Below are 15,730 nucleotides of genomic sequence, written 5' to 3' on the forward strand. Positions count from 1 at the left end.
TTTCATTTCATGCATACACTTTCTTGGAAAGAAAAACTTCCTTATAAATCTTTCACTTTGCCAACATTCTAAAGAAAACATGTTATACTGAATCATGGGGATCTCTTTTATAATCTCATATTATACATGTAAAAATAGCTCAGCTAGCCAGGCATGGTGGTGCATGCCTGTAATCCTTGCACTCTGGAAAGCTGAAACAGGAATACTACAGGTTGAAGCCCAGCTTGGGCAATTAGGCAAGGAGCCTGTCTCAAAAAATTTCTTTCTTTCTTTTTTTTTTTTTTTTGGTGGAACTGGGGATTGAACTCAGGCCCTTGCGCTTGCCAAGGAAGCGCTTAGTCTGCTCAACCATCTCCACAGCCCAAAAAATTTAAAAATGGGCTGAGGATATCTGTAGCTCAATGCAAAGGTCCTGAATTCAGCTCCACTAAGGGTGAAAAAAAGAAAGGTTTGACCACTGAAAGTACTGATCCAATTCTGGTAAGACAGATTCTAATCTTCCTAATTTCAACAAACTAGCAGCCCTACCAAATGATTTCCTTTAATTTATTAGTTTACATTTTCTTCAAAAACCAAAGAAAAATTCACTATCTAAATGCACTGCATTTTGCCTCAGACACCAAAATACAAAGACACCAGACTAAATTTCTTTTAAATTATTTTATTTTTGTGTAAGCTAAAAGGAAATTTACACACTGAAATCTCCAAAGACCTTGGGCATGCACATTAACCTTGTTAGAGGTTCTTCTACATGTCTCTCTCTTTTCCATAGGAATTTCCCCAAACATTTAAAACCCATAGTTTTTACTGTATATACAGCCTAAACCATAGCAATCTATGATTATGTCATTTTACACTGTGCAAAATCCTCAAAAACTAGTGGTATGACAGAAAAAAAAGAATCAGTGACAATTTCATTGTAAGACATTCATGTAACTTGGTCCTTCTCTAAATCAAATTGATGTAAAAACAGACACAATTTCTTTAAACCCCTCCAATCCAGTTCCAATAATAATCTATACCCTATAACAAAAGAGTAATTGATGAAATATCTTGCAAAAGGTCAAACAGCAATATGCCAGATTGACAAGATTAAAAGAAGAGCCCAAAAAATGTTAACAAATGCCAGATCTGAAACAAACTATCACACACAAAATTAGAAAAAGAAAATCAAACAAGGACACTGGAACTTATTTATGAAAGTGAAAATATTAAAGATAGCATATGAAAAATTAAGAGGCCATTCAATGCAATCTGAAAAGACTGAAGGGGATTTCACAGACAGTGAAGATTTGAGGTTTTAATTTTCTTTTATTTCAAAAGTTGTATAAGAAGGACACCACCAGTGTATTTCACAAAGACATAAATGTATACACCCCAGCAACACAAAAAGAATATATCTTCAAAAATGTTCACCCCCAATTATTTACATTTTTTTCTAATATAAATTTAGGACTTCAGTATGTAAATAAATATACATTACTATGTATACCTTTCTAGTGTGGCTTACCAACGAATCAGCTGAACTTGAATTTTTTTATTAAGAGCAGATATGCTGTTGATGGTAGGGAAGGGATGGAAGAGAGGAAAAGCGATTGCAACTGTCCACTTCATAGCAGTTATCAGTCTGCTTGTCCTCGGGAGCTTGTGGAAGGTGTTAACGTGGCTGGGAACATTAACACCTTGGCATGCATGAATGTCAAGTCAGGAAGGCTGGCAATCACCTTGACAGCTTCTTCACTCAAGTGTTCTTCTCTTTTTGGTTTCCTATCAACAAATGAAAAAGGCCGGTGGTGTTAATAAGACTTCTGTACAGGTCAAATGGAAGAAAATCCACTCTGAAGCAGGCGGTTAACAATCATTGGGGAGGGCTGACCAGACAGCTTAGTGGTCTAAGCGCCTTAGTAGGCAAGCGCAGGGACTAGGGCTTGATCCCTGGCACCACATGCTGAGCCAGCCACCAAATATGAGCATGGTCGTGTATACTTGTAATCCCAGCACTGGGGAGGCTGAGAAAAGAGATTCACTACAAGTGCAAGCTGTGTAGTAAGACACTGTACCAAATATATAAAATTAAAAAACAATCATTGGGGAGTCTTTTCCTCTGCTACTTCCTGAATGTTTTAGTTCTATGTTCTTTGCTCTTTGCACCAGATGCCAAATCTCTTATGAAAAGTAACATATGATGTCTTTTTGCATGTAGAGTACACGACAGCTAGGCATGGATACATGCAGATACTTGCATGTGCATGTGTATGGTTCATAGCTTTAATGAAGGGTATAAGTACCTATCCAGACATAACTTAATTTTCTTTCTTTTGTGGCTGGCTCAGCCCGCCCCTGTGGTGCCAGGGATCAAACCGTGGTTTCTGAGCCTGCTTAAGCAGACACTTTTGACTGCTGAGATATCTTACTGAGTCAAATCTAGAATTAATTAATTTACTTTGGTACCAGGGACTGAATTCAGAACCTTGTACTTGCCAGGTAGGCACTTATACCACTGAGATATCTCCTTGGTCCCAGGCATAACTTTAAAAAGTGACTAAGCAGGGGCCAGCCAGATAGCTCAGTGGATTAAAGCGCCGGCTCAGGCAGACTGCAGGGTCCATGGTTCAATCCTGGGCATGCTGTGCCAGCCCCACTCCCCAGGGCAAGCTGAGAGGGAGATTGAGACTGGGCATGATGACACATGCCTGTAATTTCAGAGCTTGGGAGGGTGAAAACAGGAGAATCACTACAAGTCCAATTTATGTAGTGAAACCCTGTAGACCCTGCACTAAATTAAAAAAATAAAGTGTCTAAGCCAAAGCCCTAATAACACCCACCCATCTGGATTTCCCCCAGCCCCCCCTAAACTACCAAAATTATCTCCACATAAAATGTGTGTGGTAAGAGGTATCATGAGTCATTTTAACCTCAGGCTTTATCTCCAGAGGGGAATTCCAGGAGAAAGGCTTCAGCATGGATGAGATGCGGGCAGTGGCACGAGGACTAGATGCAGGAGGCCAGGGGAGGCAACCTCCAAATCCTCAGGACCCTGCAGATGAAGTCGATTTTTACTACACCTGCCACTCCTCATTATCAAATTATGAGGAGTAGTTTGGAACCTAGCACAGTTAGGAGACATCTCCTGGTAAGCAGACTGTCCTAGTGGGTAAGCTGTAGAAAGTGTTAAATGCAGGTCCAGGGAGATGGTTCAGTAGAATAAGCACTTCCCTGGCAAGTGCAAGTGCAAGCGCCTGAGTTCAATCCCCGGTTCCAGGAAAAAAAAAAAAAAAAAAAAGAGCAAGAGAGAGAGAGCGCGCGTGAGAGATATATGCGGGCCTCTAATACCTAGACTTTTCTGCTAACACTTTTGAATGCAGGCTGAAATTAAAGACTTTATAGAATGAATATACAATCCAGTGACAGTCTCCTATGACCAAAGTTCTTCAACAGGTAAACAACTTCAGGCACATCAGTAGATCAATTAATACTGAACTCAGTTCTAAGGTTTTTTAGAAAAGTAGAATAGTAATTCAATATGCTTTGTTTAAAGCTAACGTTTTCAAATATACCTAAATGATAGCAATACTGTTAAGGGAACTTTAATGTGGAACTAGATATTTGTATCATTCCAAAGTCAAACTAGCTCTGTTACTTTCTAGCCTGAAAGTGAAAAACTGAAACCATATAATGAAAAAGGTCAGCCTCTCATCAAAGGTCAATCTTAGCATCGCTAACCATGCAGGTAGCTAGACATTAGGTGTCTTTTGATGTGATATACCATCTATGATGTAATTTAGTCAAAATGTTAATTCTGCATTTGTAAGCCTTTAGGTGTTCCTTTACAAGAAATCAGGGGAAGCTAGGCATGGTGGTGCATGCTTATAATCCCAGAACTTAAGAGGCTGAGGCAGAAAGACCACTACAAGTTTAAGGACCACCTGTACTACAAAGCAAGATCCTGCCTCAAAAAAGAAAATAGGAAAAAAAAAAAAAAAAAAGTCAGGGAAAAAGAGAGCAAACAGAAAGACAATCTAGATCTTAGGACATTCGGTAAGACAACAGGATGGGTGTTTTAATAAAATATTACTATTAAACAGAAAGCAGGCTGGCCAGATAGCTCAGGGCCAGCCAGATAGCTCAGCAAACTAAAGTGCCTGCTGTGCCAGCCCATCTCCTGGGGCATGCTGAGACCTCAACTGAGACTGGGAGTGGTGACATGCCTGTAATCCCAGTGCTTGGGAGGCTGCAAACAGGAGAATCACTACAAGTCCAATCCACGTAGTGAGAACCTGTAGATCCTGCAGACCCTGAACCAAATACATAAAACAAAACAGTAACAAAACAGAAAGCAAAGGGGATGGGAGAAAGACACTAAAGGGTTACAATGGCCAGGTACAATAATCCTGGATTAAATATTGGTTTGTATAAAGAAGAAAAGACACTGACGGTACATTGTGCCTGTAACTTTGTATTTCAGAAAATGCAAACGCACTGAAATTAGCAGGTGTAAATCACTGATGTGTAGGTTCAATTCAGTATATTCTATAAAATTTCATTTTTGGTAAAAAACACATGCGTATGAGCACTGAAAAAGACTTGAAATAGTACGTGATCTCAAGAATGTGATACTTTAGTTCTAGCTTCCTTTAATATGCCTTACTTTTTCTATAATGAAAAAAAAGGCCATTTAAGATAATAACAATTTTACCTAGATGGACTTCTTGTTTGTGGAGGGCAAGTGGGGTGAACTAGAAGGAAACTAAAAAGAAACTTTCAACTAAGAAACAGTTGGTAAGGATTATTCTAGTATTTTTGTCAATTGTTCTATTTCAGAGGAACTACCTTAGAAAACATGAAGTTGTATTTTAACATTTCAAAAAGCTTAATTTATAGGTTGTGCATTTATTTGTAATCACTGTATATTCATGTGAGCTAGTCTTAGAATGTAAGGATGAAAAATGCTTGAGGAGAATTTGAAAACAGTCATATTATGACCTTTTCTCAAAGTCAAAGGCAGTGACCTAATTCTGTTCTATATTCTCTCTAGCTAAGATCTATCCCTTTTTGTCAGTGGGATACAATTGAGTCCAGAAATAAACACCTATGATCTTTGTTGTTTATAAAGAAGCATGCCAAGACTTTTTTAAAATGTATTTGGTACAGGATCTCGCTACGCAGCTCAGACTTGTAGTGATCCTCCTGTTTTTCAGCCTCTCCAGTGCTAGGATTACAGGCGCGTGCCACCATACCCAGCCTCAAGACTTTTCAGAGAAGAAAAAAATAGTCTTTTTTCAACAGTGGTAGGCCAAATGGATATCCACCTACATCACACCATATACAAGCATTAATTCAAAATGGATTAGAGATCTAAATGTAAAAGTTGAAATTACATAAAATACTTAGAAGAAAACCTAAATATATATCTTCCTGTCCCTGAATTAGGGAATGGTTTTTACAAGCGCAGCAGCAAAAGAACAAAAATTTATATATACTTGTATTTTAAAGGACATGAAGAGTAAGATAATCCACAGAATGAAAGAAAATATTTGCAAATTATGTCTGATAAAAGTCTGCTATGTACATGTAACCACTCTATATAAAGAATATAAATATTAAATTCTGCAAACATGTACCAAAAAAAGGAGAGGGGTGAAGAGATAGGTTCTAGAGGGGAGAGGGAGGAAAGGGAATGGAGATGAAAAAAGGAATTAAGATGTACTATGTATATGTGTGAACTTCTGGCATTGAAAGTAGTAGTCATAATGTATAAATAACTCATGACCTGTGTAATAAAAAATAATCTGGATACTTATTCAAAGAAGACACACAAGTGTTCAATAAGCACATGAAAAGACGCTCAGCATTATTAGCCATCAGGGAAATGAAAATCAAACTGTGTAACCAAAAACGCTGACAACATCAAGTAGTGGTAGGGATGTGAATAAACTAGAATGCTCATAAACTATTGGGTAGAAATATAAAATGGAGCATTACTTTGCAAAAGTTTGGCAGTTCCTGCAAAAATTTAAACAAGGTGAGTGTGGCTACACATTATTATAATCTCAGCTACCTGGGAGACTAAGGTAGAAGGACTGCAAGTTCAAGGCCAATCTAGGCAATTCAGGGACGTCTTGTCTTTGAAAAAGGTGAGAGTGGTAGGAGAGCTGGAGATACAGCTCAGTGATAGAGTATCCTGGGTTCAATTACAGCACCACAAAACAGAAACAAAGATACAACAAATCCACTCCCAAGATAATTGAAAACATTTGTCTACAAGAAACTGTGGATAAATGTTCTTATTGGGGATGATGAGATAGCTCAGTGGTGTAAAGTGCTGCTTAGGCAGGTGCAGGGGACCGGGGTTTGATCCCCAGCACCACATGCCACACCAGTCTCATCCTTAGGGCGGGTTGTACCTGCCAAAAAAAAAAAAAAAAAAAAAAAAAAAGAAAAAAGAAACGTTCTTATTTATTTGGTACAGGGTCTCACTATACAGCTTGGACTTATAGTGATTCTCCTGTTTTTGTCTCCCCAGTGCTGAATTTCCAAGCATGCACCAACATGCCCAGGGTTCTGGGGCCACTTTGACATGTGGTATTGGAGATTGAACTTGGGTCCTTGTGCTTGCTAGGCAGGTGCTTAGACCACTGAGCTATCTCTCCGCTCCATGTATATGTTCTTATTAGAATTATTTATGGTAGTCAAAAAATGAAAGCAATCTAGATGTTTACAAATTGATTAAGAAATAAACAAAATGTTACTTTCACAAAAAATGGAGTGTTATATAGCCGTAAACATATAGCCGTAAAATGAACTAAATACTATAATGCTACATGGATGTACTTGAAAACACAATGCTAAGTGAAAAAAGCCAGACACAAAAGATCATGAATTGAAGAATTCCATTTACATAAAATAAAACTAGAGTAGGCAAGGGTATGAACAGATTAGCGGTTGCTAGGGTCTAGGGAATGAAACACAGAGGTGTGACTGTTCATGGATATGGGATTTTTTGTGAGGGGGTGATAAAAGTACAATTAGTGATAACAGTAGCATGATACTGAGAATATACTAAACCAGCTAATTATACACTTGAGAAGAGCACATACGTCTCCTTATACATTTAAGAGCTCTTATAAACGTGCAGGGAAAAAAAAAGTGCAGGACATTAGGTTCAGGGCAAAACACCTAAACTGTGTTCTCTTCAACCTTTCTTACCTCACAGTTCTGCATACAGCTTTTTATTCTACCTTCTGAGTACTGTCAACAGTGCAAAACTTTACTTTCTGCAGTTTATTTAAAACAAGGAAATGAAACAAAAATCTAAGAATGACTAAAATGTTGCAAATACTCTCTGAAATAGCTGCCGGACTCTTTTACATACAATTAAGAACTGTTCATGAAGATATCTTTCAGTTTTTTTGTTTTTGGTCTTTTTGAGACAGGGTCTCATTATGCAGCTCAGGCTGGCCTTGAGCTCACTCTGTAGCCCATGCTGGTTTCGAACTCGCAACCATCTTCCTGCCTCTACCTCCCCGATGCTGGTATTACAGGCATGCGCCACCACACCTGGCTCACTATGAGTTTAAATGCTTGTGGATATTGGACTTCTCACCATTTTCAAACAAAAGACATTCATGAAAGCAAAACACAAAGTTGGCAACTTGTTTTCAGTTTGTTTTGTTTTAAATAAGTAGTACAGTTTCTATAAAGTAAATCAGTGCAACATAACATTGCTTCTTGGATCTATGATATAGTTTTATTCTTTTAGTTCACAATAAGGCAAAATAGAATAACCTTAAAGTGACAGGCTGAAACATTCCCTAGCATGCACAGCTAACATGTTAATATGTATAGCATGTTTCAAAGGTGAGTTAAAAATACTAGAAGAACAAGCTAAAATGTGGTATAGAGCTCCTCCTAATGGCACAAAGAATGAATTCTCATTACTGGGACTGCCAAAATTCTAGTTTGGACTGAGTGACTGCTGGGTAAATCCGGCACACAGTAAACAGTAACATCATTCCAGAAATAGCAGGGGTAAAGCCCATACAACAAAGTTATCATATTTCTATTGTTAGACGTCAAATGTCCATATACAAAAAAAAAAAAAAGATTAGAAATTTTATATGAAAAGTTTCAGTCTGGGCGTGGTGGCACCTGCCTCTAATCCTAGCACCCTGGGAGGCTGAGGAAGGAAGACTGCGAATTCAAGAACAGCTGGGCAACTCAGGAACTTAGAGAGACTTTAAAATAAAAGGGAGGGTAGAGGCTGGGGTTGTAGCTCAGTGAAAAGACACTGGGTTCAATGCCTAGTACTGAAAAAAAAAAAAAGCATTTCAATTTGAAGACATACTTAAAAAGAGGATAAAATTACAAAGCAAACACAAAGTCCACAATAGCTTTAGCTACAAGTATGCCCATTTAATGGGAATGACAAGTGGCATACCATGGTAATATGGGAGAATGAGAACAATGGAGAGAATCAGTGAGCAAAAGTAACTGTGTGCTTCAAATCTGTCCCATAAAAAGTTAAGAGTGCTGAGAGTAGCAAGATATGCTTGTACTCCAACATTCTGGGAGTCTGCTAGACAGGAGGACTGCAAGCTGGAGCTTAGCCCAGACAACTCAGTGAGACTGTCTCAAAATAGAAAATATAAAAGGGCCAGGGATGTAGCTTAATGCAAAGACCCTCTGTTCAACCCCTAATAATGCTGCCAGGCGTGGTGGCGCATGCTATAATCCCAGTACTCAAGAAGCTGAGGCAGGTGGGTCACTTTGAGTTCCTGGCCATCCTGGGCAACACAGTGAATTCAAGGCCAGCCGGAACTGCACAGTGAGACTCTGTCTCAAAAAAAGGGAGGGGAAAAAATATCAATCCTGAGTTCAACTGACATTAGACTTAAAATAATTTAAAGGGCAAGTATATACAGAATTGTTCTACCATTCTGTTAATGTGCATATAAATGGTGACCAGCTTGGAGTAATTCTTCAATTTTTGTTCTTATTAGATGTTTGCAGCATATGATGATTATAGTCACTGTGGTATGCTGACACAGCTACATAAAGCTCTGAATTCTTTTCACTTCCACTCACTTTTCCCTCTCTTTTTCCTCCTTCCATCTCTTGGTCTCCTTCCCATTTGTAAAAGATCTTCCTGTTTCCTATTAATCTTTTATTTTGCTCTCTACTTTCTTTGTACTTTAAGTTTCTTGTAGAAGAGAAATCAGGTGATGTGTAGGTGTCTATGTTTGATTTATTTCACTTAACATTATGATCTCAACATAGTTCATCTTACAAATGACTCAAATTTATCCTTTATAGTTGAGTAGTACTCCATGGTGTATAGTTTCTTTACCTATTCATCTACTGATGAAAATATAGGCGCTTTCCAAGTTAGTTATTATGACTTGTGCTACTATAAATACACATGCATGTATCACTATAATACAGTGCCTTTAACTCTTTTGAGAAGATGCCTAGAAGGGGAATAGCTGGGTCAAAGGGTATTTCCCTTTTTAGTTTCATGAGGAGTCTAATTTTGAAGTTAATATGTAAATGGCATGTATTTATTTTAAGAGAAAACTATAATACTCTGTCAAAATGGAAAACTAATAGATAACTGTTCCTCTTTAAAAGGCTGAGGAATTACAGCTCTGGAAAGCACAGCTGGCATGTCAGTCAATGTATCTGCGCTTACAGTAGTGACCGCCAGGCTCAAAATGATTTCTTTCTTTTTTTTTTTTTTTTTTTTTCTGGTGGTACCAGGGATTGAACTCAGGACCTTACATTTGCCAGGCAAGCACTTTTCCACTGAGCTATCTCCCTGGACCTAGTTTTTTTTGGATTACATTTCTTATTAGGAACTGGTTTGTTCTCGTGGTTAATATATCAAAGCAATGGCTTATTCTAGTGCTTAATCATGTAAAACTAAGTTTCCTCAATCCCAAATATAAGGCTCAAGTGATAATCCCTGTGGTTGGTTCTAACACTGGGAGATAACCTTTTAAAGGACATATTCCTAAAGAGGCTCCCAGGAAGCTTGGTAAAGAACTTTATGACCCAAGTCAGAAGTGCACATCAGTGGAAATTAGGAAAATACTATGGAAGAGTGACTATATCTTATCCTGGAATAGAAAATATTAGCCTGGAAACATCAGGCATTCCCAAAGATGACTGTGATAATTAGGAAGGGCAAATAGTATTTTTTACAATGACTTCATGATCTCAAGGGGGGAAGAAAGAAAGAGCAAAGCACATTTGATGGCTAGGGATATAGCTCAGGAGTACAGCACTTGCCTGAAATACATGAGGCCCTGGGTTCAATCCCTAGTAGCACAACGCAACACATTTGTCAGTCCCTTCCAGTCTCTCTGTTCTCAATAAAGTTCATAATTAAATATAATTTTATACTGTTTTCTGGACTTAGGCATTATTGGCTTTTATATATACAAAGTGAATTTCAATACACTGAAATAGTGCCAATTTTCGTGCTTTTTCCTTCGGGCTGTTTTAACTCAGAATACAAAATCAGAGTGTAATCAACACTTGCTGTTTACCTGGTAGATGTGCTCGTCTTCTCTACTGTGGACATGAGTCTCGCAAACGCATCAGTCACTTTGAGGCTCGAAGTGCAGATTTCCACCTTAGAGGTTGTTAACTCATACAACTCTGGATCCACACCTTATAGTATAAAATGACAGTCAGTGAGGGCTGCATGGATTCCTCAATTAGCCAAAATATACATCACGATAGCAACATTCTATAAACATCTGAGTCTGTTACAACATATCTGTAGAACACTGTAATAGTGTATTTATTTTTTAAACTATGAACTGTCCTTTTTGGAACATCTATAAAACAGGAAAGTGATTTTAAAATTCCACTTTGGAATAATACAACTGATCTAAATTTATGCAGCAGATGCCTTCCAAATACTTCTAAAACATCTATCTTCTGTAGAAAACTCTTCCAGTTTTATATAAGTGTGTAATATAAAAATTATATGTGTTTTAGAAATGGAATGCACATAATTTGTTACATAACATTCTTAATTTTAAAACTGGACTATAAACTTCATTTTTTGGCCTTCTTTCCCTACCTCCCAACCAATTTTCTTCATTATTTTCATCCACTGTAAAAGATTTGGAAGTTAATATAAAAATCTATCTTAACCATAGTAATTGATTTACTTAGTTTATGTTATCACTATCTAAGGACGTGATCTAATATTCAAAGCATCCAATTATTACTAAACATACACTCCATTGTTCTTTAGGTAAGAGGTAGGGAGAGTAAAACATTTTGAAGAAAAAGTGAATAAAAGTACTATTTTTGGATAAAGTGGAAATCCTTATCTCCAGGGTTGTTTTTCTATAGTCTTCTGTCTGAATCTGAAGTTCAAAAAGAATAGATCAAAAGATGCTGAGTTACAGCATTAGATTTATTTACTTTTTGCATTACCAGGGATAGAACCTCAGGACCTTTGCTTGCCAGGCAGGCACTTAACCCACTGAGCTATATACCCGGCTAGCATTAGATTTATTGTGAAAATCTACATAAAATAGTCTACCCCATCTGATTCACTAAAATAATTTAAAAATATTTCTCATGTAATACACATATGACACTAACAAGTTGAAATTTTTTAAAAAAGTTAAATATTTCAAACTCAAGCTAAACTTTGGACAATGATGATACTCAAATTAAAAAATATTGTCAATCTTACACTGTTCGTGGTGCCTACAAACTAGAGCAGAAATTTCAGTAGTTTCAGGACATTAAGAGAAAATTAGATGGTAAAAAGGAATGTTCTATATAGCTTTTAAAATTTCTCCCTTTTTTTCCCAGACAAGATCTCACTATGTTGCCCAGGCTGGTCTTGAACTGGGTTCAAGCAATCCTCCTGCCTCAGCCTCTTGAGTAGCTGGAAATAAAGGTGAACACTATTGTGCCCAAATAATTACAATTCTGAAAAAAAAAAAGCCTAAAAGATCAGATAAAATTGTAAAAGCATATAGTGACATCTAGTTCCCTCCTTTTAAGATATTTCAAAGTTAAGGAAAAAAAAAATCAAGAACTACCATCTATTAACAAGCTCTGAAGCATATATAAACACAGATGTCAGATGTTTACAGAAATGAAGCATAAGCAGCTTCCACAGGTACCAAGTCCAACAAGGGAGGAAGGCTATAGAAAATGTATGTTGACTCTCATAAGTTTTGAATATTCCATTAAGGTACAATTTCAAGAAATAGTTAAAAAGAACTTTTGTTCTTCTACACTAAGTATGTGATTTGCAATTAAAATGTAAAAAATTGTAGATGTCTACAATGGGACCAAATGAACCCAACACACTTCCCTCTTCCACTGTTAAGGGTTAGATTCTGAGCAACTAAAAATTTAAGCTAATGTCTACTATGCAATGCAAAACAACTTCATTCTGACTAGCAATAGGAAACTGCTAGAAAAACTTAGTTGGGTTTATAAAAATTGGCTATTTGCCTGTCAAACAGCAAAGGAGCAGATTAAAAAAAAAAAAAAGAGTGGCAGCAGGATAAAATGCCTGTAATCTCAGCACTTTGAAAGGCTGAGACAGGAGGATCGCAAGTTTCTGCTCAACCTGAGCAACTTAGCGAGACCCTGTCTCAAAAATTTAAAAAATAGGACAGAGGATATAACTCAGTGTGATGGTCCTGGGTTCAATCCTCAGTTCTGGGGAAAACAAACCAACAAAAAACCTGTTCCCTTTCCAGCCCCAAACAATAACTTTCCCCAGGTAAAAACACAACCTACCCTCAAATCCACAATTATTGTTAAGTTTTTTTTAGAAACAAACAAACTGCCTAGCACACACTAGGAATTAGGGAATAATTTTTTAACGAAAAAGTTTTAACAGAACCTTAATGAGGCATATTTTAGTTACATAATTAAAGCTAGCCAACCAAGTTCTATGCCAACCTCCTAAGAATCACACACAAAATAAATAACTGCAAGTTAAGATAAAATGACTTTCCCAGAAACAAGTCAAAAAGGTGCAAGCCAGTAGTGAAATGGAATACTAAGGAAGGTGTTGATACCTATAGCTTGATGGTTTTAACAAAACCCAATAGCAGTAAAAAGAAGCCAAAGCAAATTTATTATCAAATTTATACAGCAGCTAGAGCATATTAATGAAAATACTGAACAGAAATATCCCAAAGTAATGAGCACTATGTTTGACCATACTAATTTCATCTCCATTATAGCTCTAAGCTTTTGAAACCGCTTTCTCTTCTTGAAACTGTGTACACTGAGTCTAATTATCAAATCATTTCTCTTCTTGCTTGTATGGCCAGGGTATTTGTGCTACCATGAATGGTTTTTAAATGAGTCTGAAATGTAAGCAAAAATAAAAACTAAACCAGGTCTTAAGGTATCCCCAAAGAAAGTCACCTCATTTAAGTTATAATTTGTGACAAAACAAAGCCGAGAGCAAATTTATAATGGGAAATTGATAACTGACTCTAAGAATGTAGAGGTGATATACAATTTTTAGTTGTTCCCCCATTCCATTTAAGTACTATATTATGAACTATTAAACCATTCTAGTTCACTCAGATCATTCCACAGATCAAATATATTTATAAGCAATTTAAATAAATAGTAAATAAAATAACACCTTGAAGGAGAAAAACAGATACAGATTGGCTTTTCAGATGCTTCCATAAATTTAAAAACGATGGAAATGATAGCTAGGGGCTTAGGTTTGAAGACTTTTTTTTTTTGGTTACTTCAGGCTGCCTTAAGGATGGAGCTTGTGCAGCTTCTGGAGCTGGGAATCGAACCATGGTCCTATGCACCTGCCCGAGCAGTGCTTTAAATAACTGAGCTATCCGGCAAGGCCCTGTAGAATCCAATCATTCTATACTGCAGGGCCTTGAAGCTTCTCTATAGCAAGATCTGGTTTTCCTATAAGATCTAAGAGAAGGGCATACTAGCATCCCAGGCTTACCCTTGGCTGGCTTTGCTAGTGTCCCCCACCCCACCCCAATATTCTGTCATGCTTCTTAACTGCTACAAGTGAGTGACTGTGTTATCTAATGGAACAGAGCAAAACAAATTCATAGGAACCAGGCTGGCTAGAAAACTGGGTGGAGAAAGGGATCTTGGTATCTATATTAGCACCCCATGGTCATCAGTGATTAATGGGCATGATTACCAGGATCACAACTTGGGATGACAGGGACTCATTCAAAGTCATATTAAATAAAATGTAAACATAAAAATGCCATTATACTTTTAATCTTTTATTCAGTCAAAATAACAAATACATTAGTTCTTTGGTCAATGAACTGAACTTTCGCAGGGCTGAACATTAATTTAACAAGCACTCCAGTAAATTTTAATTTCTAGCTTCTAGTGTCTCATAGCAATTATTTTCTACTACTAACTTCTGTTAACATTTTTTTCTCCATGGAAAACTAACAGTACACTTTTGATTTAAAGGCTACATAAAAACAATAAAGTTCTATGTGGGACTACACAACTATGTACTAGTCTCTAACATTCTGGAACCTAATTAATTGCATATATTTAGCAACACTAACAAATAACTAATTAAAATGCTAGAATTTAATTTGTAAAGATTGCATTCATTATTACAGGTGCTACAATGTAAAGTTATCTTTGAGTACTAAAATATCCTTGTTTATCTAAATATTTTTCAAATGGTTTTACAGAGTATGTTTTTAAAAATAAGGACACAAAATACACTTTTACACTTAATGATGGGGAGGGTCCTGCCTTTCACTATCTAAGGACATTAGGGCTGCATTAGTCCTAGAAACTACTGTCAGCTTTGAATATTACACTCAGAACATTTGCTTTAAAATATAATTCACATGAGTCATTTGTAGTAGTCAGATATTAGAAAATAGTAACAGAGTAAAGAAATGTATTTAAAAAGACATTATAGAGAATACAATCTAATTATTTCCTTGTTTATAGGAAAGTCAAGTGTTGTGGTCATGCTTTTAGTAAATTAACTAGAATTGTGGTTTTAACACTCTGCTGACCTGGGATTGTGGTGCTGCTGCTAGAGCTACTGTCATCCACGGGCCCAAAGAAATCAAGGTTCAGAAGAGTGGAACCTCCACTAGCTTGAAATTCAGTGACCATGTTGGTAGGCAGCCACACAGAAGGTAAGCCAAGGGAGGAGGGGTTATGTGTAAAAAGGGGTAAGACACACACTTGAACATGCAGGTTATAATTAGTAGTCATTACACATTTTAAAAATCAACATTAAAACAATGTGTACAGGATTAGTTTTTCATTACTAAGGACATTTTTAAACTAACAATTTAATTCAATGTGCACTTTGTCATGTACAATGTAAAGAATATAACACTTGGTAAGGTTTCAGTTAGGAGTTCAGTTCTTTCAATCAAAACTGGAAGCCATACCAGAAAGACTGAGGGAAAGGCATACCCGTTAAAGGGAAACAATACTTTAATTTCAACCTAACATGAAATCAATGTACATTCCAAAATCAATCTCTCATGTTAGTAATATTGGTTTCTAATTAATGATAAAAAATGACAAAGTTGTCAGTTTCAGGACACGCACCAATACATTAATTCAGTTTAAAATAACATAATAAAGAACGTCATAACTGCCCTACCCTGATGTGCAATCAAGATGTACTGTTCCCCTTTAACTCTGAAACAATCAGAAATAGTATACATTTTTAAAGTTGTTTGTT

General features: G+C 36.7%; 1 protein-coding gene across 2 annotated transcripts in view; it reads right to left on the reverse strand.

Annotated features, from left to right (window-relative positions):
- Positions 1 to 648: 648 nt before the first annotated feature.
- The window catches only part of Aftph (aftiphilin), a 67,164-nt gene continuing 52,082 nt past the window's right edge, over positions 649 to 15,730 (reverse strand). The window contains exons 8-10 of one of the 2 annotated variants that reach the window (XM_004636154.2): positions 15,045 to 15,128; positions 10,548 to 10,671; positions 656 to 1,767 (exon numbers count right to left, since the gene is read on the reverse strand). In XM_004636154.2, the coding sequence (XP_004636211.1) occupies positions 1,623 to 1,767; positions 10,548 to 10,671; positions 15,045 to 15,128 (353 nt within the window). In that variant the 3' untranslated portion in view covers positions 656 to 1,622. Of the gene's footprint in view, positions 1,768 to 10,547; positions 10,672 to 15,044; positions 15,129 to 15,730 lie in introns of both variants that reach the window. The other variant, XM_004636155.2, reaches the window with a different exon arrangement.

This window comes from Octodon degus, unplaced genomic scaffold (genome assembly GCF_000260255.1).
Source record: "Octodon degus isolate 3935 unplaced genomic scaffold, OctDeg1.0 scaffold00078, whole genome shotgun sequence".
NCBI classification, from domain to species: Eukaryota; Metazoa; Chordata; class Mammalia; order Rodentia; family Octodontidae; genus Octodon; species Octodon degus.